At 43.5% G+C, this 22,678-nt stretch overlaps 1 protein-coding gene and 1 long non-coding RNA gene across 2 annotated transcripts in view; one reads left to right on the top strand and one right to left on the bottom strand.

Moving 5' to 3' along the window:
* LOC110286680 overlaps positions 1-2,658 on the top strand; it is an 8,995-nt gene extending 6,337 nt beyond the window's left edge. The window contains exons 3-4 of the long non-coding RNA XR_002377157.1: positions 994-1,164; positions 1,243-2,658. This is a non-coding gene — a long non-coding RNA (uncharacterized LOC110286680). The remainder of the gene's footprint in view (positions 1-993; positions 1,165-1,242) is intronic.
* Utp14a (UTP14A small subunit processome component) overlaps positions 1-21,791 on the bottom strand; it is a 25,104-nt gene extending 3,313 nt beyond the window's left edge. Inside the window, exons 1-14 of the mRNA XM_021153220.2 lie at positions 21,699-21,791; positions 20,311-20,386; positions 18,866-18,936; positions 18,007-18,071; positions 15,667-15,809; positions 15,285-15,440; positions 6,520-6,639; positions 6,332-6,426; positions 5,634-5,757; positions 5,471-5,548; positions 4,263-4,650; positions 1,827-2,224; positions 875-1,068; positions 668-767 (exon numbers count right to left, since the gene is read on the bottom strand). Coding sequence (XP_021008879.1) covers positions 668-767; positions 875-1,068; positions 1,827-2,224; positions 4,263-4,650; positions 5,471-5,548; positions 5,634-5,757; positions 6,332-6,426; positions 6,520-6,639; positions 15,285-15,440; positions 15,667-15,809; positions 18,007-18,071; positions 18,866-18,936; positions 20,311-20,386; positions 21,699-21,724 — 2,034 coding nt within the window. The 5' untranslated portion in view covers positions 21,725-21,791. The remainder of the gene's footprint in view (positions 1-667; positions 768-874; positions 1,069-1,826; positions 2,225-4,262; positions 4,651-5,470; positions 5,549-5,633; positions 5,758-6,331; positions 6,427-6,519; positions 6,640-15,284; positions 15,441-15,666; positions 15,810-18,006; positions 18,072-18,865; positions 18,937-20,310; positions 20,387-21,698) is intronic.
* Between the last annotated feature and the right edge of the window lie 887 nt (positions 21,792-22,678).

Below are 22,678 nucleotides of genomic sequence, written 5' to 3'. Positions count from 1 at the left end.
TCTGGCGCCCTCTTCTGGAGTGTCTGAAGACAGCTACAGTGTACTTACATATAATAAATAAATAAATCTTAAAAAAAAAAAAAAAAAAAAAAAAGAATTCCTTCTTTTTTGAACACTGGTTTGCTATCGCTTTTCTTAAGACATGGCTCAGATCTTCTAGTCTGAGTGTTCTCTTGACTACAAATACAAGCCTGCTACAGAATGGTGAGTTTTTACTTTGACAAGACTCAATAATCTGGGGATGTCAACGGAAATTGTGACTTGGGGGTTTTGTTACTGCTTGTAAAGATTCTCCTTTCAGACTAACCCTGGTCAGGAGTTAGAACAGCACAGCCTGTCTGGCTTCACTTCTAACGGCCAGGCAGTGAAAAAGTCAAATTTGATCTGTTGGTGATCATCAGACATGCTGGCCAGGTATGGTGACACATAGTCTTTAAGGGGACTGGAAGTGTGGGTCAGAGCCAGCACAGAGGATTTGGAGTCCAAGGCCAGCCTGGGGTTACACTGTCTCAAAGAAAAAAAACAAAAACAAAAACAAAAACAAAGTAAACAAACCTAAAAAGGAAAATATCACACATCCCTCTCACCACTGATGCTAAAATAGTTCTCTCAAGCAAGGGAAGCTGGCGGTGGAGCTTAGACAAGTGGAGAGCTCTCTAACCCTCACCTGGTGAGCTGCAGCATGGATGTTTCGCTTCTCACTGATAATCACATTGGGCAAATTCTTATCTTTTCTTGGAGGCCCCTCAGGGGCTTTAATAAGAAACCTGGAAACCAAATAGTAAAGGGAGTATTTTAGTCAAAAGCGTAGGGGACATACTTCAGGGAGAGTGGGGGAACTGTGCTCTTCTGACAGGCTTTTTTGTCCTCTTACCGGCGTCTTTTCCTGGCGCTGGGCTTCAGGTTCATCCCGCCCCACTCTCCCCAGCCAGGCAAGGTCAGATCCACAGCCTTTGGCTTATTGGCCTGGATAGCTTCTCTCTTCTCTTTTAGGAACTCTTTGATGACATCATCCCCAGCAAAAGCTTCCTTTATCATTTGCTTTTGGTCTCTTGCCCCTTCATCTTCCTGGGAAGAAACAAGAGCAAGAACTTTAACTTGTCTTCAAGAGTACTTCAAGACAAGACAGAAACCTGGGTTATGACATCTTAGCGCCCCCTAGGGGTAAGTGTGGAAAGGATGGTCAATTCTCAATAGAAACCAATCAGCCAATCATACTCCAATTTCCTTCTTTCTTTCTAGGGTAAACATCCTCAGCTCGTCATCATGACACAATTTTAAACTTTCAGCAAGGAAGTTTTAGGGTCACAGAAATGATGGCCTGTGTCAGTAACAGGAACTCCAAGGTCCTGGCCAGAATGTGGACTTCCCACAGCTTATATACCCAAGCAGACAGGGTGCCTTGTCTTCCTAGGTACTCGTTTTAATTACTTGATTTGGAGTTGTGGTGGAGTGCTGAGCACTGGGTGCTGGAATTTAGTGAAGGGAGCTTTGGCAGATCAATCACTGATCTTTGAAATGTGCCTGGAATCCAGCCAGAGCATTCAGTGACTACCTTCTCCTTTGAGGGCAGGTTGAGAGTCACCCCAAAGAACTTTAGTGGCTCAGCATTTAGGCAGCATGTGTGGCTCAGCTGTGTCCACATATCTGCATCTGTCAAACTGACACTTGGGCCCAGCAGGGTGCCATGGTAATCTGTACCTCTTAACTCCTGAAACACATTCCAGCAAAATCAACCTGTACTGACTGTACCGTGTGTAAGAAGGACCCATTCTGTTCAACTGTCAACTACCCCACCACAAGCCAAAGATCTGGCTCTTGCTCACCAACTCCTCTACTGTTGTCGGAAGCGCCAGCGACGTCACAGAAGGAGTTCTTGTAGTCAGGAGGTTCTGTAGACTGATCATTTGCTCCTTCTTGTTCTTCCCCTTGGTGTGATTCTGTGGGTTACTCCTCACCTGCTCCCCTTCTACTGAAGGTCTAGGGCGCTCCTTATTTGGAAGGCTGTCCTCTTTACCTAACTCTTCTAGCTCCCCCAGAGTTCGCACTCTCTCTGGCCTCTGCAGCAAGAGAGGCTCATCTTCCTCTGGGGCAGGTTCCTCTTCCTGGACCAGGTCAACAGCCTTTGCTGGACTCTTTTTTTGCTTCTTGGATAGATGGTTTTCCTTACTGAGTTTCTTAGATAATGCCCTCAATTCAGATAATACCTCCTGGCTGGTAGAATCTGAAGGACGGGGACAGAAAAAGAATCAAGCTGCCAGAGATGAAACTTGGAAGTTTCTTAGTTAACAAGTATTTGTCAAGCAACTACTGAGTGCTGGGTACCATGAAATACATTCTAATATGAACAAACAGGGTCCTATTTCCCAGGTGACTGCTAATGACCAGGACGGGACTTCACTTCCCTGTATAGTAAACTCTACTTGGAAATATTACCAAGTTCTCAATAAACAAACAAACAAACAAAAAAAGGGCAGAGGCTACTTTTTCTGAGACAGGATTTGTCTGTTTAACAGCCCTGGCTGTCCTGTAACTCATTCTGTAGACCAGGCTGGCCTCACACTCAGAGATCTGCCTGCCTGCCTCTCAAGTGTTGGGATTAAAGGTTTGTGCAACTATGCTAGCCTCACTTCATACTTAAATAAACTTATTTTTTTCATATAAGTACATGTCCTTTGTTGAACCTATCTCCTCCTTTCACTATGTACCTTAAGGAGATTTTATAACCTGTTGTATGTGACCTGGTCAAGAAACAAACGAAGTAGCTGCTTTTTATAGCATACTAGCCTTCTGAACGGCCCACTGCAATGACCAAAGTTTTCTCCTTTTCCTGTGGACCTTGCTTTCTAGCTTTGGCTTGAAGGTGTTGTATTATTTTAGATCTGACCTTGAGACAGGTGTAGCAATATTTTTCAAGAATAAGTTTCTAAGCTCATTTCGATGGGGCGGGGGTGGGGTGGGGGAGTGTCCACGACTTCCTTGTATTTTAGGCCATTAGTTCTTTGTTCTGCTACCCGACACTAGCTGTGCTTATCTTTCTGTTTACCTACATTATCAGTTCTCTCCTTTCTCCCTGGAGACAGTATTCCAGATTATCCTCAAAGTTGCTCTATTACCTAGGCTGGTCTTCTACTTTCTATCTCAGTTTCCTAAGGGCTAGGACTGCAGGTGTGTAGCACACTTGACTTAGATAACTAGTTCTTAAGGGGCTCAGAAGGAAACTATTGGCATTCTGTAGTTGTACAGGCTTGTTCCACAATCTGAGCCTTCAATGCTGCATCCCAAAAATCCCCAGAAATGACTGCTTATAACTACTAATTCTAGAAATCTCCACTTGAGAACATTCCTGTGAAGATCATCACAATACATTCTAATGGCACTGCTTTAAAAATAATGTTTATAGGCTAGGAGGTGTGGCTCAGTCGAATGATTGCCCAATATGCACAAGGCCTTGGGGCCAATCTCTAGCACTGTATAAACTAGTGCTGTGGCCCACACTTGCAATTCTAGCACTGCACGAGTAGAAGCAAGACCATAGGAAGGTCAAGGTCATTTCCAACTACATAGTGTAAGGGCAAAAAAAAAAAAAAAAAAAATCAAGCAGCCTCCAGGGCATGAATATTATTGTTTACAGAAAATCTTGTCATGAGACCAAGGACATAGGGAAGTGGTGCAGCACTTGGCTAGACTGGTGCCCTGAAACCCATCCCAGCACTACAATAAATAACCTAATCATGAAGCTTACAGAACTATTCATTCTGGGGAAGTGGCACCAGATATAGACATATAAACCATAGCAAGTTAAAGTGCTAACAATGCCACTTTCTCCCTTTACAAGCAAGACAAAAACTAAAAGCAAAACGTAGACTCCAGACATTTAAAGCAGTTTAACAATTTCTCCCAATCTACCTGTAAGTCTCAAAGTACAACTAGATTGACATCATCTTACTAGATGCAAGTCTGTAGGTACCAGGAATGCTAAGCCACACCTTCTTTTCAAAGGCTGAATGAGTAATGTCTTTTTCTGAAGAGTATAAGCCCTAAGAGCAGAAAATGTGTTGGAGCACATTGCATTTGCTTATCAAATAAATGCCTGAGAAGAAAAAGTTATTATAAATCTAATTTCACTTCGGGGACCTAGTACACACACTCTTGAAGAGCCCCTAGAGCCCCACACTGTGTATGTAGCATGTGTGGGTGGACATGCCTTTTTTCGCTCAGTCCATCCACAGCAGTATGAAAGTGTCCTCCTCCCAGCTCACCTTTTGTTCCTTGGTCAGCCAGTGGCTCAGCAGCCTGGTGGAGCTCAGATCTTTTCCTAAGGGATCTCCTTTTCTCCAATTCCTTCAACAACTCATCTTCCTCTGCCACTGGTTTGTCATTTTCCCCATTTTCAGGAAACTCATGGGCTGCAGGCTCAGGCAGCTGTTCAGAGTCGGCCTGGACCTCATTTTCTTTTGCATCACGACTGCAACTCCTGAGCATCCACGGATTGGGTCCATCAGCCGTCTTCTGTACCTCATTCACTATGTCAGGAACTAGGGCTTCTTCCTCGTCAGCACCTCCCTCTTCCTCACTCTCTGACACAACTTGCAGCTTCTGGGTCAGTTCCTTGTTCTTAGCCAACTGCTCTTGCATAGCTTGGCGGGCCTAGAGGAAGGAGTGCCCCAGTGCAGGAGCTTTGTCATGACTGACCACAGAAATGACCAAGAACCTTGCCCCTCACTTCTTTAAAGCGGCCTTTCTTTTCCTCACAGGGTCTCACTAGGTAGCCCAGTCTGACCTTGAATGGGTCCTGCCTCAGCCTTCCTAGTGCTGGCTTCACAGGTAGGTAGCCCAAGATTTCTGCTCAAGCTGCATCCTTTGTTTTTCCTCAGAGTGCTGGGAATGGAACCCTGGGCTTTAGCATGCTGGCTCTATCACTGAGCTGGGAAGCCAGTTGTCGTATTCATTTGGTATTTCCTACTGGCACCTACTGTCTAAAGAGTACATGTACATTGTGTTAGCAGCATTGGAATAAAACGGAAAGACAACATATTCTTTTTTGTTGTTGTTGTTTTTCGAGACAGGGTTTCTCTGTTGTAGCCCTGGCTGTCCTGGAACTCACTTTGTAGACCAGGCTGTCCTCGAACTCAGAAATCCGCCTGCCTCTGCCTCCAGAGTGCTGGGATTAAAGGCGTGCACCACCATACCCGGCTTAAGACAACATATTCTTAAGGAAACAACAGTTGAAATACAAAGATTAAAAAAAAAAAACCAAGTTCCTCCCTCTTTTATTAGATCTGCCTTTCATCTTTTCCCACCTTTTTCTTGGTCAGTTTCTTCTCAGTCTTTAACCTTTTACTGACACCTCTATAGTCCTTTCCATTCATCCTTGAGGCTTTTCCAACTTTCCCTTTGCTGCCATCCTTCAGTACTGCTTGCCCTTTCCCTTCCAATTCCATCACCTCTTGTCTTGTCCATCTCTTACCTCCAGGTCATATTTTGCCATAATGGCTTTCGACTTGGCCCATTTCCCACTGTTTTGATGCTTAAGGCTCATTCGCTCCTGGAAAGGAAGGACAGGATGAGACCTGAAACACATTCTAGGGACAGTTGTTGGCAAAGGTGTAGAAAGCAAGAGGCAATCTCACCATCATTCTGGCTTTTTCCATTTTTTCCAGTTCTTCCAATGCAGCATCTGGGTCAACCTTCCTCAGCTGCTCAAAATCTTTTAGGGCTTTCTTGGCCTTTCCCTTCTTCACAATTTTGTGGTATCTACAGGGTAAGAGGAGGTGGGAGCTTAGGCTTGGCTGAAACACTGAATGCCACAAGCAAAAGTGGCCACGCTATCCAAGGGGTTTCCTCATGCAGGTGCTAGAATGGCTATCGTAGAGCTGGCTGACTTGGAGGGAACCAGTATGGAACCTGACAGGACTGACAAGACTCTCAGACCCTTCAGACTTCTGCAGCGCACACTCTCCTGTTTCTACAGCTCTAAGGAGGAACAGAACAAGTTCCGCAGAGGCAAAATGGCCAAAGACAAGTCCTACTGGATTCACCAGCTGTGGAAAGTCGGAGCTTGCTCTGCAGAACACTCCATGTTCTTTTGGAAGGAGAGAAAGTTACCAAACAGTCCTCTTGTTGGCAAAGTCAAGCATGAACGCTAAAGCCCGAGGAGTGCGTGTTACTGAAGCAGACACAACTACAGGAGGTTGGTTAGGACAAGATGACCAGTCATTCCTACTCAGGACTTCTTTTCCATGACACTAACTGTCATGTTAAAAGTTCTCTTCAAAGAAGTCGTGATTAGCCACACCATTTTCTTCCAGGAGATCCATAGCTTCCTTACTTTTTACTTTTGATTTTCTTCATTCTTCGAGCCCTGGCTTCATAGTAGGACTGCAGAGCTCGGGCCCTCTGAAGCTCTGCTCTGCGAATCTTAGCCTACAACGAATGACATTGACAGTAACTCCCGGACTTGAAGTCAAATGCTGGGAGATGCCCCAGTGTGTGAAATGGTCTACAAACACCACTTACCTCTTCCAGGCTCATGGCATTGAGGGAGGCCTTTTCCACAGGAGTCAGTAAAGGGTCTGTCACTGGCTGTTTGTTCTTATGGAGGAGGTTAAAAACTTCCTGTTCCAGTGGAGTTCTCACCTTAAGGAGGTAACAAAGCATGCCAAATCTTAGTTTCAGAGGAACAGACAATACCTTATTTTATTCGGAATTTTAAACATTCTCTCTCTCTTTTTTCCTTGCCCCCTCCCCCCACTCGAAGATAAAGATAGCCCTGGTTGGCCTGGAACTCACTATAGTCCAGGTTGTCACTGGAAGTCATGGTGCCTTCCTGTCTCAACTTCCCTAGTGCTGTGATTATAGGCAGGTGCTACTATACCCAGCTTGAATATTTAAAATAATTCTAATTGAGACAATTTCCACAAGGAGCCCCAGGCACCCTTTTATAAATACTTGGGGGATCATTTTCCACTATGAGTGATCAGAAAACAGAACTCTACTTTCTTTAGACTCTAAGCATGGTACCCTTAAGTCAAAAGCTGGGAGGAGAGCAGCACCAGATTGTCATGTAAATGTTAAAAGTCCAAATGGTCAGAAGCCACTGGCAATGCCTGCCTATGATCCTTGCACTTGGGAGACAAAGGCAGGATGGCACCTACAAGTTCAAGACCAGGCGGGGTGATAGAGCAAGCTTCTGACTCATAGAAAGTAAAAGATCCTGACAACGATAAGTATATTTAAAACAAGCACTAATTAATTACCTTATAGCTGGGAATCTCAAGGTCTTATCATAAGCATCCTTTAAAGAATAGTTCTACTGGGAAGGAGATGTTAGATCTTAAGCATTATTTGCCATTGATCATATTAACTGGAAAAACCAACCCAGAGGAGAACTCAAGTTTTGAATGAGCTTCTGTATTTCGGTAGTGCTGAGGCTTGAGCTCAGGGCCTTGGGTGTGTGAGGCAAGTGCTGTGCCACTGAGCTGTAACTCTGCCAAGCCCTCTTTTTTGTTTTTATGATACAGGGTCTTGTTATATAGACCACAAACTTCTATCTTTGGCTTCCAAGTGCTGGCATTACTGGTATGGGCTACTATGTCTGACTTACAACTTTCTAGTCATTATGAACAAGACAAGAATAGTCATTCTTAGGTACATTTTCCTAGTCATTTACTTTGTGGCAGGGTATGCTTTAATCCCCTGAGCACAAAAAGGCATTGCTTCTTAAAAAATATGACCTTCATGTAATTATCCAGCTTCCTTGTAGATAAAATTTAACTCAACCATTTTCTAACTCTGGCTCCAACTCCTTAGCTTCCATTTCTGCATGACGGGTGGTATCTATGAAATAAATAAACTGTGCACCAGTAATTTCACATGTCAATCAAAAAACCCATTTGCTGCTTGACTGACATGGTGAGGATGACTAAAATAATCAGGCCAGTCACACCATGGTCCATCCTGACAAGGCACAGAGACAGCCTTAGGCAACAGCCACTTTCCAACCTCACACACGCACTATGCACGTTTTCCTTCAGTGGCCACATGCATCATGGTCAGTATTAAACTTACAAATCTCTGAGCAAAGGCATAAATACACATCACCACACGTTACACGGTGCTATTGATTTCGCCATAAACCTATTCTACTGAATGGTAAAGGTGCATGTTCTCCCATTTTTAGTATCTGCAGCAGTGATCAATCACAGGCTACAAAGTGATTTATATTACAATGTTGTAATCGCCCTTCAAATTCAATTCAATTTGCTCACATTTATTGATTGTAGCTACATTCCAGGCACTTGTGAGGGGTGCTAGGACTACACAATTAATTAAGATAGATCCTGTCTTCATAGAGCTCAGAGCAAAGAGCTATATATGCTATTAACAACATAACATTAATGGGTTAAATGTTATTCTATAACGGTAAGCACACAGGAAGGAACCATGAATTCTGATTAGGAGATGGGTGAATTAGACAGGGAAGGAAGTCACTCTTAGATTCAGGCTTTGAGGCTTAAGCGCAATTCTTTTAGGAGTAGGAAAAGACCAAACAGATGAGCAGAAACAAAAACACAGGTACCAGGAACTGAACGCCACCCAAGAACAAAGTGTTTAGCTGTGTTGTTCAGCACAGCTAAAACACTAGGCATTTTTATATTTTGTCCTCTAAGCAGAGTGCCTTTGATGAATTTCAATTTAATTTTTACATTGATTGATTGTGTTTGTGTGTGCATGCATGCGCACATGCATATACTCATGCCATGATGCATAGGTGGAAGTTACAGGACAACTTTTGGGAGTCAATTCTTTTCACCACGTAGGTCCTGAGGATAAAACTTCAGGCTGTTGCCAGGCAGTGGTGGCGAACGCCTTTAATCCCAGCACTTGGGAGGCAGAGGAAGGTGGATTTCAGGGATACACAGAGAAACTGTCTCGAAAAACAAAAAAAACAAACAAAAAACCCCCCACAACAACAACAACAACAAAAAAATCCTCAGGCTGTTAGGCCTGCCAGCCAGCACCCTTACTTACTGAGCCGTTTTCCTGTCTCATGATGGATGCTAAGTAGGACAGTAGCAAACAACTGTGTTTCAAGATGGGAATCTTGATGGCTGTGAGGACCTTGACCAGGACAGTGGAAATGCAAAACAGGTACCTGCAGCCACCACATGTGCTAAGGGAATGATCCAGATTTTCAACCTAGGTGACCAACTAGGGAGTTCGGCTGCTAACAGAATAAAGGTGGTGGTCAAGGCTGGGGAATCTAGAAATGTGATGACCTGTTAGGACAGTACACAAGGAGACCCAGGAGATGCCTGCTTTGTCAGAGAGGCTGTGAGACTGGAGTGACACAGACTGAGAAAAACAGCCAACTAACAGAGTAAGAATTAAAAGGCCCATGAAAAGCTGGTGAAATAACAGAAGCCAAGGATGAGAGAGCCTAAGAATGTGGCACATCAATGCGTTGTCAAATAGGAGGAGGACTCTGAGGGCTTTGGAGTAGGGAATCTGGAGACAAGCAGCAGTGTGACAAGGAGAGACTGCAGGAAGAGCGGAGGAATCCGGCTCTTCCCAAAGCATGCCCCCATCAGGTGATAGCGACATTTGCTTACTTTTGTAAAAGCTTAGAAAAGAACTTAACTTACCCATTTTTTTCCTATCCTCAACTTTAAACTTTTTTAGTTGGGGGCAGAATGTTGCTGAATTGTTCTGGCTGGTTGAATCTTTCAAACTTCCTGCCTCAGTCTCCCAAACAGTTAGGGTTACAGGCCTGTGCTATCCTGCCCAGCCCTACGTTCCTTGAATCTGCCTTGAACCAGAAATTCTCTCATCTTACCCTCCTAAGTGCAGGAACTGTAGGCAAGTGCACTATGCCTAGGCAAATGATCCCTTTTTTGAGATGGGTCGCAGGGCACTCCTCTGTTTCCCAAGTGCTAGGATTGCAGGCAAAAGCTATGATATGCAGCCTAGCACTTCACTTTTTATAAAAATCAGTTAGTGGTTCAGATTAGGTCCACCAGATGTATTCATTCTTTGCTCACAGCCTTTAAAAGAAGAACCAGGTATGGTGGTGCATGCCTGCAATTCCAGGACCGTGAGAGGCTGGCGCAAAGAATCAAGGCTAGCCCATGCAAGATGAGGCTTCAAAACAAAACAGTGAGTGTACATTGTGAATCTTCAATCTCCAGTAGGGATACTACTCATCATTTATTTTCTCTCTCCCCTTCCCCATTTCTGTCTTTGAGATAGGGTCTCACTGTGTAGCCCTGGTTAGCCCGAAACTCAAAAGGATCCTGCCTCTGTATCCTAGGTGCTGGGATTAAAGACATGCATCACCACGTGTAGACTTCACCCAGCAATTTCTAATGAACTCCGAGAGCATATTGAGACAAAGGATTAATGGGGAACACCTCAGGACATGCAGGTGGCAACAGAAAGGAAGGAGAGGTAGGGTAGAAGTTACCTTATGTCCTTTACAGCACTTTGCACTTTATAAATGCTTTCTCCTGCGTTGTCTCAATTCTCTTCAGCTGGAGTTGAATGCAATTTTACAAAGCAAACCCCAAACTACAGTTTTTGATTGTCCACCCTCAGAATCCTGATTTATTATACTCTTTGTTTGGTACTCTGAACTCCTAATTTTTGAGAAAAGAACTGGAAGCTGGTAGGCCTAACTCCTTCCTTTATCCTCTGTACCATACTAGCCCAGGTTCTTGGGGTAAGTATAGCTAATAGGCCTGCTCACCAAGGAAGGGGCTGTGCCATTCTCAGTGGAGTCTGCTCCACCAACATGGTACCTTTCCTGTTACCTCCCAGATTACACTCTCATTTGGAAAAAGCAAGGTTCAGAACAGTTCGTAAATGCCGGGCAGTGGTGGCGCATGCCTTTAATCCCAGCACTTGGGAGGCAGAGGCAGGTGGATTTTTGAGTTCCAGGCCAGCCTGGTCTACAGAGTGAGTTCCAGGACAGCCAGGTCTATACACAGAAACCCTGTCTCGACCCCACCCCCCAACCCCCCCCCCCCGGCCAAAAAAAAAAAAAACAAAAAACAAAACAGTGTGTAAACTATTACTTTCTCCATCAAAAAGCAGGTAAAAACCATGAATATATAAATAAACCTCTAAATCAATAAAAATTGAGATGGGGTGGGGTGAGACATTACTATGTATCTTCTACACTTTATTTGTTGTTGTAAATGTTTCAGACAGGGTTTCTCCCTGTAGCCCCGGCCGTCTTGGAACTCGCTCTGTAGACCAGGCTGGCCACAAACTCAGAGATCTGCCTGCCTCTGCCTACCAAGTGTTGGGATTAAAGGCGTGCACCACCACCACTACTTTGGCATACTTTGTATTTATAACCTATCTCCTTTTCATGTAGAAAAGGATCCTAGAAAGAATGCTAGTGACTTCAAAAATACCATCAGAAGACAGAATTCAAATCCTTAAGAAATGACTATGTTTAGTTATACTGCAAGCAATGCAATTTTATCTAGCTTTGATTAGCTCAACTTCCTGACATAAAAAGACACTTATCATTTCTGGATTTGTTTTTTGTTTTTAAAGAAAGCACAGAGAAATATGAAGAAGTATCTGTCTGTCAATCTATCTATCTATCTATCTATCTATCTATCTATCTATCTATCTATCTATCTATCTATGGTTTAGGTAATGTTTGCTTTGACTATTTTTTCTTGAACAGAGACCAGTCTAGCAGAGACTCCATACCAATGCAATGGTCTACTAGGAAAGTCGGCTGGCTGTTCTGAAGTTGTTCATATAGTAAATATTAGAGACTCTAGGATCAAATTTAATTTTGCCAAGAGTGTAACTGGCATTCTACTTGAACCCCATCGTTCACTACCAACGTAATTTCATTTGTAAGATTTCACAACCACTAAAATGGGAAGAATGTCAAATAATAAAGAAGAGCTGGTACATTAAAACTCATCCGGGCTGGCAAGATGACTCAGTAGGTAAGAGCACTGACTGCTCTTCCGAAGGTCCTGAGTTCAAATCACAGCAACCACATGGTGGCTCACAACCATCTGTAATGAGATCGGATGTCCTCTTCTGGTGTGTCTGATGTCAGCTACAGTGTACTTACGTATTCCTGTCAACTTAGTCATGAGTTCCTTGCTGAAGTTGTCATTAAAGAGTAATATATATAATCACAAAATAAAACTAAGGGATAAGAAAGAAAACACAGAGGCCGGAGAGATGCCCAGTGGTTAAGAGCACTGGCTGCTCTTCCAGTGGACCTGAGTTCAATTCTCAGCAACCACTTGGCAGCTTATACATGTCTAACTCCAGTTCTAGGACTTCTGACATCCTTACACAGACATACATGCAGGTAAAACACCAAGAACATAAGTAAAAATCAATTATATAAAAGAAAAAAAAAACCCTTAATATGTTCCCTTTATCTTGGCAATTGTCTTAGTTTGGATTCCATCACTGTGAAGAGATACCATGACCAAAGGCAACTCAAATAAAGCAAACATTCAACTGGCTGGCTTACAGTTTCAGAGGTTCAGTCCATTATCATTAAGGCAGGAAGCATGGCGGTGTGTAGGCAGACATGGTGCTGGAGGAGCCGAGGATTCTACATTTTGATCCAAAGGCAAATGGGAGAAGACTGTCTTCTTCAGGGTAGAGCTTGAGCATAGGACCTCAGAGACCACCCCCATATTTAGGCCCTTCTCTAACAAGGCCACACCTCTTAATAGTGTCATTCCCATTGGCCAAGCATATTTAAACAAACACATTCTACTCCCTGGCCCCCCACAGACTTGTTCAAACACATGAGTCTATGGGGGCCATAGCACAGGTAATGCAAAATACATTTTGTCCCACTTCAAAAGTCCCATAGTCTCTAACAGTCTCAACAATGTTTAGAAGTCCAAAGTTAAAAGTCTCTTCTGAGATTCAGGCAATCTCTTAACTGTAATCCCCTATAAAATCAAAATCAAAAAGCAGATCACTTTTTACATTTGCTAGATACTTCTAGTATCACAGGATATACATTACCATTCCAAAATGTCACAATGTGGAAATACGAGACCAAGCAAGACCAAAACTGAGCCGGCCAAACTCCAAACTGCATCTCCATGTCTGATGTCCAACTTCCTTCAGATTTGTTAATAACTGCAGCACAATTTCTTCTTTGGGGCTGGTTCCACGCCCTGTTAGCAGCTTTCCTCGGCAGTTAGCCCATGGCTCTGGCATCTCAAATATTTTAGGGTCTCCAAGGCAACTTCAACTTCACAGCTTCTTATTCCTATGTCTGGGATCCTCCAAAGGGCTGTGTCACTTCTCCAGTCCTGTTCTCTAGCACTCTAGGCTCTGGTTGACTCCACTCCACTGCTGTTGCTGTTTTTGGTGATCATCTCATGGTACTGGCATCTCCAATATGCTAGGGTCTACTGCTGTAACTGGGCTTCACCAATAGCCTCTCATAGGCTCTCTTTATGGTGCCAAGCCTCAATTCCTTTGCATGACCCCTTCAGGCTGTCAACTGCAACTGGGACTGTACCTTCACCAATGGCCTTTCCTGGCCTCCCACAGTGCCAAGCCTCAGCTGCTCTCCATGATCCCTTCATACCTTCAAAACCAGTACCACCTGAGTGATTACCAAGTTTGCGTGCTAGCATGATGTCTATCTCTGGAACACAGCTTCTTTGTCCTCTCAGAAAATACTTCCCACAAGATTCCACTTCAGTGATGCTGGTCTCTTCTTTTTTTTTTCTGAGACAGGGTTTCTCTGTACAGCCCTGGCTTGGCTGTCCTGGAACTTACTTTGTAGACCAGGCTGGCCTCGAACTCAGAAATCCACCTGCCTCTGCCTCCCAAGTGCTGGGATTAAAGGCGTGGGACACCACTGCCCGGCAAGCTGGTCTCTTCTTAATCACCACTAAATCCTTAGCTCCAGCTAACCACCATCAATTGTCCCAGTAGTTCCTTCTATTTTTCACTCTAAAGCAAGAGTGACATGTCCAAAGCTACTAGGTTCTGCTACTTGCTGGGGCTGGAACATGGCCCTCGTTCTATTACATCACCAGAAGCTTTCTGTTTTCCAATGGTTTCCTTCACTCCCTAAGCTTGGCTGTTCTGTGGCTGATCTTGAACTCTGAGCTCTGCATGCTTGTCTCCTGAGTTTTCAGATTAAAGGTGTACCACCACACCTGGACCTAAACTCTTCTTTACCTAGAACTTGCTCTGTAGCAGGCTGGCCTTGAACTCAGAGATCTGTGTATCTTTCTCTTGGAATTAAAGGGAAATACCATCATTCCTGGACATAGGCTTTAATTTCTTTTCACAAGATCTGTGTAAGTTCTGGATTGTAGTTCATTCCAGATATAGTCAAGTTGACAACCTTGAATCTCCATCACAATCCATCCCTTGTCAATTTGACACACAACTATATCTCCTTTTGTCCAAATGAAATAACCAGGTCATAATAAAGCCTAACATAATTATCCCTCATATAACTGCAAACACATAAGGAATAAACTTAGCTAGGTGGAATCTTGCTCTGAAGTTACCACTCCCTCAATTCCATTTAATATCTTTGAATACAGGATTTAGCTCCATTTTACTTCCTGATGCCCCTTTAATATTTGAACCCTATATTTTATATTTTTCCTTTCTCAGTTTGCTCTGTCTGATCAAAGGCTCTTCATAAGAGTGAACCACAGGGCAGAGATTATGCCAGATTTGAGATGCCATTTTGAGATTTTCTTTGTAATTAATCTAAATCTCTTTACTTTAGCCTCAGGCAGACTCTTCAGACAGGGAAACATGGCAGCTTGGAGACAGACATGGTGCTGGAGGAGTCAAGAGTTCTATATCTTAATCCAAAAGCAGCCAGGAGGAGACTGTCTGTTTCCCACTGGGTGGACCTCAAAGCTCACCCCCACAGTGATGTACTTCCTCCAACAAGACCACACCTTCTAACAGTGCCACTTCCCATGGGCCAAGTGTATTCAAACCACCACAGCAATCATATGCTAGGATTATAGGTTATGTATCACTGTGTCCTTCTCTTTGGGGTGAGGTGTTTTAAAAATGAAACTAATAAAGCCATGCTTTAAATACAAGAATAACAAAATGACTACAGAGCTACTGTGTGGCTTGGCTATTACCTGACAATTAGAATATAGTATCTTTTCTTTCTTTTTCTGACCACTAAATAAAATGACATAAGCTGGCATAATCTACTCATTCAAACTGGATGAAGGTTCTGGTTGAATCCTCAAGGTTCGCTCTCATTGTGTTGCACTCACCTTCCACTCACGAAACACATGTTCCATGGGAGCAAAAGAAGATGGCTCCTTCTCTAGAGGAAAAACCAGCTGCTCTGCTTCCCGGTTCTTCTGAACAACAGAATCCCATTTGGAGAGGGCTTGTGAAGTTTTACTGAATGCCACTTCTCTGTGTATCTAAGCCAGGCAAAGTACATAAAAGGAAAGGGTCAAGAAATCCCATATCAAACTCAATAGAATAACAAGACACCTGGAGGCAATGTTTCTTAACGCATCCCCGTCCCACTAATCAGAAGCCTAGAGATGAACTTGCTGACTTTTGAAGACTTCAGCTGCCCCTAGTTTATCTTCCCTTCTCAGCTCAAGGTCTTCCCTAAAATGGACCACTTTCTATGTAACTTACCTGTTCAAGCTCTCCTTTGTGAAGAGGTAATTCCAGAGTCTTTTTCGATTTGACTCTACTCAGTTGCTTTTTGACAGCAGCCAATGATGGTGAAGGTTTAAGAGGTCCAAGCAGATCAGAAAGGGCCAATTTTTCTCCAGATCCTATGCAAAGGCCAATTTTCTGGTCAGTTTTGGAAGTGAGACAAAACTCTCAATATAGGGAATGGCCTGGCAAATGTACGGGGAAGTATAAAGAATTCTTGCTTCAATCCTATATCCCTAGCTATAGTGACACCTCTAGTTCACACCTGTGAATCAATTCAATTAGCTGACTAGTAGCATCACTATTAACTGTTCTGAGAGGTTCCATTGGTGATATTAGGAGCACAAAACTCATTCAAGCTACCTAAGTTCAGAACAGGGTGAAAAAAAATGGTTATCTACACACAGCAGTTATACTGCTTACTGGAGTCCCCCCTTTTTTAGTGGGGGCAAACAATATCAGATATGGCTGGGCTATAACTTGCTATATAGATCAGGCCAGGCTGATCTTGAACTCACATGGATCAACCTGCTTCTGCCTCCTGAGTGCTAAGAATAAAAGGTATAAGCCATCACATATGGTAGATCATGTATTTTTTGTTTGTTTGATTTTTAAAAGATTTATTCATATAGTATACAGTGTTCTGCTCAGAATAAGGCATCAGATCCCATTACAGATGGTTGTGAGCCACCATGTGGTTGCAAGGAACTGAACTTAGGACCTCTGATAGAGCAGTCAGTGTTCTTAACCACTGAACCATCTCTCCAGCCTTGATCATGTATTTTTAATAAGGGTTATATTATCCTTTTACCCTCCTCCCAACTCAGGGGATAGAAATGGGCTCTTGGGAGGTGGGGTACATTAAACATAAGATGCCTTTCCAAGAGTTAGTACGCATTCATTCTTTAGTTACTGTTTTCCTGGACACGGAATCAATAAGGCTAAAAAATGTATGACACCTCTCCCTAGGTCAGCCATGTAAGGATCTGTCACCATGTTTCCTTTCTGCGGAGGACTGGGATTCTCTGGCTTGAGCCTCTGCCCTATGACATGCTGCATCAGGAAGAACCATAAGGAAGATAAAGATGTTTCAGAAACCAGAAATTAAAAAAAAAAAAAACAAAAACCAACAACAAACCCTCCTATAGGTTAAAGACGACAACATCAAACCTGCAACTGCAGTGCTGGAGGAAAAGATCACCACCACGGTCAGCCTTAACTGGTCATGGAAGGAAACTTCCTGCTGTAGTGGATGGCGCAGCAGAGACTCAATCACCCAACTGTACAGTGGCACAATGCTTAACCATAAATGGATATGATATCCCAGGGCAGAGTGGTACCCAAGGGGGCCTTCCTCTTCTCTGAGAAGGGAAGGGGGTAGTGAGGGGTTGTAAGGGTGGAACTGGGAGGGGGAGGGCTGTGATCAGGATGTAAAGTGAATAAATAAAAAAATTAATGGAAAAGAAAAGAAGTCTAGGGGCATAGTATTCTTGAGCCCTCACTAGTGCTGTCAATAATGCAGCTGCTTTTGGGTCATTCTAGCTCCTATAAGTAACCCTTCCCCCATATTCCTGTTAGTCACCCCAACATAAACTCTGGTTCACACGCACTGAACAATTCTAATAAAGCTCCAATCAAGACTAAGAGCCAGCCAGGCACGGTGGTGCACACCTTTAATCCCAGCACTCAGGAGACAGAGGCAGGTGGATTTCTGAGTTTGAGGCCAGCCTGGTCTACAAAGTGACTTCCAGGACAGCCAGGGCTACACAGAGAAACCCTGTCTCGATAAACAAGAAACAAAACAAAACAAGACTAAGAGCCAAGATATTGTGTTGGGGGAAAGCTTTTCTACACAGAAATTGATTTCCTCAAGTTCCAGTGGAATACCTGTCAGTTCTAACTCAGGCATCACGAGAGAACTGATATACAAACACAACCTTGAACACTAAAGAGCTATACATATACAACAGCTAAGCTGGTACGAGGAAGCCACCATCACTTTATATAGCACATACACTCAATCCCAGTGCTTGGGAGGCAGAGGCAGGTGGATCTCTGTGAGTTCAAGGACAGCCTGGTCTACAGAGTGAGTTCCAGGACAGCCAGGGTCACATACACTGTGTCTCCAAAACGAAAGGAAGGAAGGAAGGAAGAAAGAAAGAAAGAAAAAATTCAAGTCACTTTATGCAATAAGCATTTTACTGAGCTCCACAGGAGGTACTGATCTTAGCATTCTTCATGAGCCTACCCTTAACCCATTCTCACAGGTAAATATTTATGGTTTTATGCATAAATAAATACATTTTTAAAACTTACCTTCAGAACTAACATTAAACTCAGACACTTTTAGACCAGCCTCAGATCTCTCAGGCAATTTCCACCTGAAATTAGGGGAGAAATGATATCATAGAAATAGACACATTTACAAGGGGAACACTAACACTTTCATTACTATGTTTCTAAGGTGCTGGAATCTAGGGTTTCATATATGCTATGCTGGTGCAGTGCTAGTGAGCTACACCTTTAAGTACAACATTTCTTTTTTCAAAGGCAGCTTTGGCTTTATAGCCCCACCCCCAACGGTCTGCTTTTGTCACTGAGCAACCAAACTATTCCTAAACATTATAACCTGATCCCTATCTCATCTTTTAATATAGATTCAGCCCTTGAAAAATACAATGTTGTACAAGGAAAAGATCTAAGCATGGTTGGATTTGAACCCAGAACTTGTGACTTACAAATGATTGACCATGGAGATAAAATTTAATTCCCTTCTTTAATGGGGTTAGTATGGATTCAGTGCTTCAAAAGACTATAGGTAAATTAAAGCTCCCAAAGTGAAATGTTCTAATATAATTATAGCGATAAGGAAAGTAGCCAACAATCATAGAGTTGTTTTTTTTTTTTTTTAAACTATACGCTACACACAGGTGCTAGGATTGTTACAAGAGACAATAAGTCTCAGAAACAGCCAGTTATAGTCAGCAAGACGGCATAAGAGGTAAAAGCCATTGCTGCCAAGCAAAACTATGAGTTTGTTCCTCCCCATGGTGGAAAGAACGAACGTCTACACGTTGCCCTATCATGTCCACTTGTGTTACATAGCATATGTATACCCACACACAGAAAGAAAGAGCGAGCCAATTATAAGATGCCCAACTCACTGGGCCCTTACCTATTTTTTCCACCAAGGGAACCAATTGCTTCCAGAAGTTTTTGATGCTTTCTTTCTCCATCACTGTCCCCCTAGACACAGAAAAGGAAACTCCATCAGGGCAAGGAAAGGAGGGAAGAGACAACTTGGAAACAAACCCATATAAAAATGTTGGTTCTGGCCAGGGCAAAGGGGTGGGGGTGGGTGGCTGGGGGACTGGGGGGAGGAGTGTATTGGGGACTTTTTGGATAGCATTGGAAATGTAATTGAGGAAAATACCTAATTAAAAAAAAATGTTGGATCTGGTTGGTAGAGAAGAGGGGTATCAGATGAGATATTGTATGTAAGCACTCTAATTACAAAGCTGGAATTGGGATTACGAATTGTTTCAGAATCCAAACATGATCTTCACAAGCAATGTGAATCCTTGGTAACTTAGGAGCTAATGCCCTGATTTATTTTTTTAAGATTTATTTATTTATTTTATGTGAGTACACTGTAGTTGTACAGATGGTTGTGAGCCTTCACGTGGTTGTTGGGAATTAAATTTTTAGGACCTCTGCTCACTCTGGTCGGCTCCCACTCATTCTGGTCAACTCTGCTCACTCAGTTCCTGCTTGCTCCGGCCCAAAGATTTATTATTACACATAAGTACACTGTAGCTGACTTCAGATGCACCAGAAGAGGGTGTCAGACCTCATTACGGGTGGTTGTGAGCCACTATGTGGATGCTGGGATTTGAACTCAGGACCTTCGGAGAAGTCAGTGCTCTTATCCTCTGAGCCATCTCACCAGCCTTAATATCCCAGCTAAACAGCTAAAAATATTGTTTTTTACAAAAAGTGTTTCTTAGCCGGGCAGTGGTGGTGCACGCCTTCGATCCAAGCACTTGGGATGCAGAGGCAGGCAGATTTCTGAGTTCAAGGCCAGCCTGGTCTACAAAGTGAGTTCCAGGACAGTCAGGGCTATACAGAGAAACCCTGTCTCGAAAAGCCAAAACAAAAACAAAAAGTGTTTCTTTCATACAGAAACACTGAAAAATAGTTCAATTCATAGCCACAGTTATCAAAGTGTTTCCCCTCCCCTCAGGAGAAACCCCCCACTGCCCTTTTTGAGACAGGGTCTTACTATGTAACCCTAGCTAGTCTGGAACTTGCTTTTTAGACCAGGCTGGCCTCAAAATCATAGAGCTACCAGGCTCTGCTTCCCAGTTCACACAGAAAGAGGAAAAACAATGTAAGTAGTTTTGTCAGGGGAATAGGTTTAAAATTCAGATAGCATCAGATCAAGTTCCAGGATAGCCAGAGGTGTATGACCCTGCCTTGAAAAACCAGAAAAAAAAAAAAAAGATAGCTATGTTAGAGTTTTAGTAACCTTCTATACACGCACACATTTTTACTCCCCTTTCCTCTCCAGGAGTGTTTTGTTCACCCTGATTTTGAATCAGTTTAACAGCTGTCACCTACCTCATCTTCACTGGCACTCAAGGGGTAGTTGCTTGGCAAATCCATTAGATCATCCTGCTGGCTCAAAGCCAGAAGGCTGTTTTAAAAAGGCAACACAGAAACATTAGCACATGAAATAACTCTTCTTTTAAACCAGCGGTTCTCAACCTGTGGGTCAAGACCCACGTGTGTGTGTGTGTGTGTGGGGGGGGCAACAGGTCCATTCCCATGGGTCACGTGCCAGATATCCCACACATCAGACATTATTCACGTTACAATTCATAACAGTAGCAAAAGTGCAGTTATGAAGAAGCAACAAAAGTAATTTTATGGTTTATGTTTTTTTGGGGGGAGGAGGGGGTGGTCAGGATTCCCAGAACATGAGGAACTGTATGTAGTAATGGGTTGAGCAGCACTAGGAAGGTGGAGAACTACTGCTCTAAACAAATATCTGTTTGCTCAGTTCTGAGTATTCTTATCCGAGAAGAGGTGCAAAAAACAAAACAGAAGATAATTAGTTAAAGTGTTTTTAGAAGGGGGCCAGGCATCACTTCCAAGATGACAATATCGGCATGAGAAAGACAACACTGGCAAAGGCAGTTTCCTAATTAACCATTTAAACGTGTATTTTATTTTATTTTTTGAGACAAGAGTTGTTCGGTGTAACCTTAGCTGTCCTGGAACTCGCTTTGTAGACCAGCCTGACCTCACACTCGGAGATTGGCTAGCTTTTACCTCCCAAGTGCTGAGATTAAAGGCGTGTGCCGCCACCAACTGGGAAACATTTTAAACATTCGAAAACATTCTATTAATGCTTCTATGCATCTCCCACCGGTCCGGTGCCTTGATTAAGTGCAACTTATTAAAAATGTAATCTTGATAATTTGTTCGCATAACTGAGGACGTAGGGTAATGATTGAAACCAACCGTATAAATGGGTGTTTTAATGGGTGATTAGAATTTAGGAAGAACCTACTATTACTTAACAGTAGATCTCGGTATTTACTACGCAAACATTACCAAACCGACATTTAGATTTTTCTAACGTTGAGGGGTAACATGAAATACCTGTTAGGTCTGGCACAACTTGGCACTCAACAGCCGGCGCAGGTTGCGCGTGGCAGAGGCAGAAAATGCGCACGTGACAAATAAAGGGAAATCAATAGTAACTTTGCCAAGAGTCGGACGACCATCAGACCTAACAGCGATGCAACTTAAGAGCCGAGAAACTGAGGAACAAAGCCAATTTAAATTAAGGGACTTTAGGATTCCTCGCCGATACATTAACTACTGGCAGGGTTTGGGGAGGCGAATCTCTAACAAACAGCAGTTTGGCTTCCACTTCCTTAAATACAGGAAATTCAGCCCTCAAAAATACCCGGGAATCTCCTTTCCCTTTTACGTCTTACCCCTTTGTAGCTTTGATAGAGTTCATCGCTGTCGCCGGTAACTCACATGGGTCACGAACGGAAACCAAAGAGAGAGCAAGCTCCTTGCCTGCCGCAAAGCAATTTTTGCTTCCGCTAACCGCGCGCGACAACGCGCGTCATTTCCGCCCAGGGGGAGGCTGGAAAAGTATTGGAGGCGCTCCAGGATTGGTCGATGGGAAAGCCGGCTGCCTGCCAGTTGGTCCGCACTGTCGGTGGGTGGGACTTGCCGGTCCCCATTCTTCTGGGAGGTTTTTATTTAGGTTGGCGGTAGTGGTCCCCTACGTTCGGTTTTCTTGCCGTCCGAGATTAGTGAGGTGAGGGCGAGGGTGCTGTGCTGTCAGGGACGGAGCTAAAACCAAAACCAACCAAACCAAAACAAAGCCTCCAGGGCCAGGCCCCGTTGGACTCTGTCGCACAGCTCTGGACTGGCCAGCCCCAGTCCTGCACAGTGGCCAGAAAGATTAAGGGGACGGGAACGTAGCAAGTTTCTATCCATCTGAAGAGAAAATCCTTTTGAGCCGGTGTACCTGTGATTGCAGCTCACTGTCCCCTTTTCCTATACAAGAAAATGTCACTCGAGAATGTGTTATGAGGCAGAAAGATCTCTTCTTGCTCCATCCGGTGCAATATAGTAGGACCCGTACACACCCGTACACACCCGTACACACACACGCACGCACACATAATCTTATTTTATCCGGCGCATAGCTCACTGGTAAACTGCTTGTAGCACTGGTAAACTGCTTGTAGCTGCAGTTTCTCAACTCTTGCTTTTTTTTTTTTTTTTTTTCTTGTTTGAGACAGGCTAGCCTTAAATTGGTGATCCTCTTGCCTCAGCACCCGACCTGCTGAGATTACATGCTTTTGTGGTACCACGTCTGGCATAATTTGTAAATAATAAACCTATCTATGTGTGTGAGTGCATTTGCGAGTGCGTGCATGCGTGCGCGCGTGCGTGT

This window comes from Mus caroli, chromosome X, assembly GCF_900094665.2.
Source record: "Mus caroli chromosome X, CAROLI_EIJ_v1.1, whole genome shotgun sequence".
NCBI classification, from domain to species: Eukaryota; Metazoa; Chordata; class Mammalia; order Rodentia; family Muridae; genus Mus; species Mus caroli.
The sequence above is the reverse complement of the archived record's forward strand: the minus strand, read 5'-3'. Positions and strand labels throughout refer to the sequence as shown.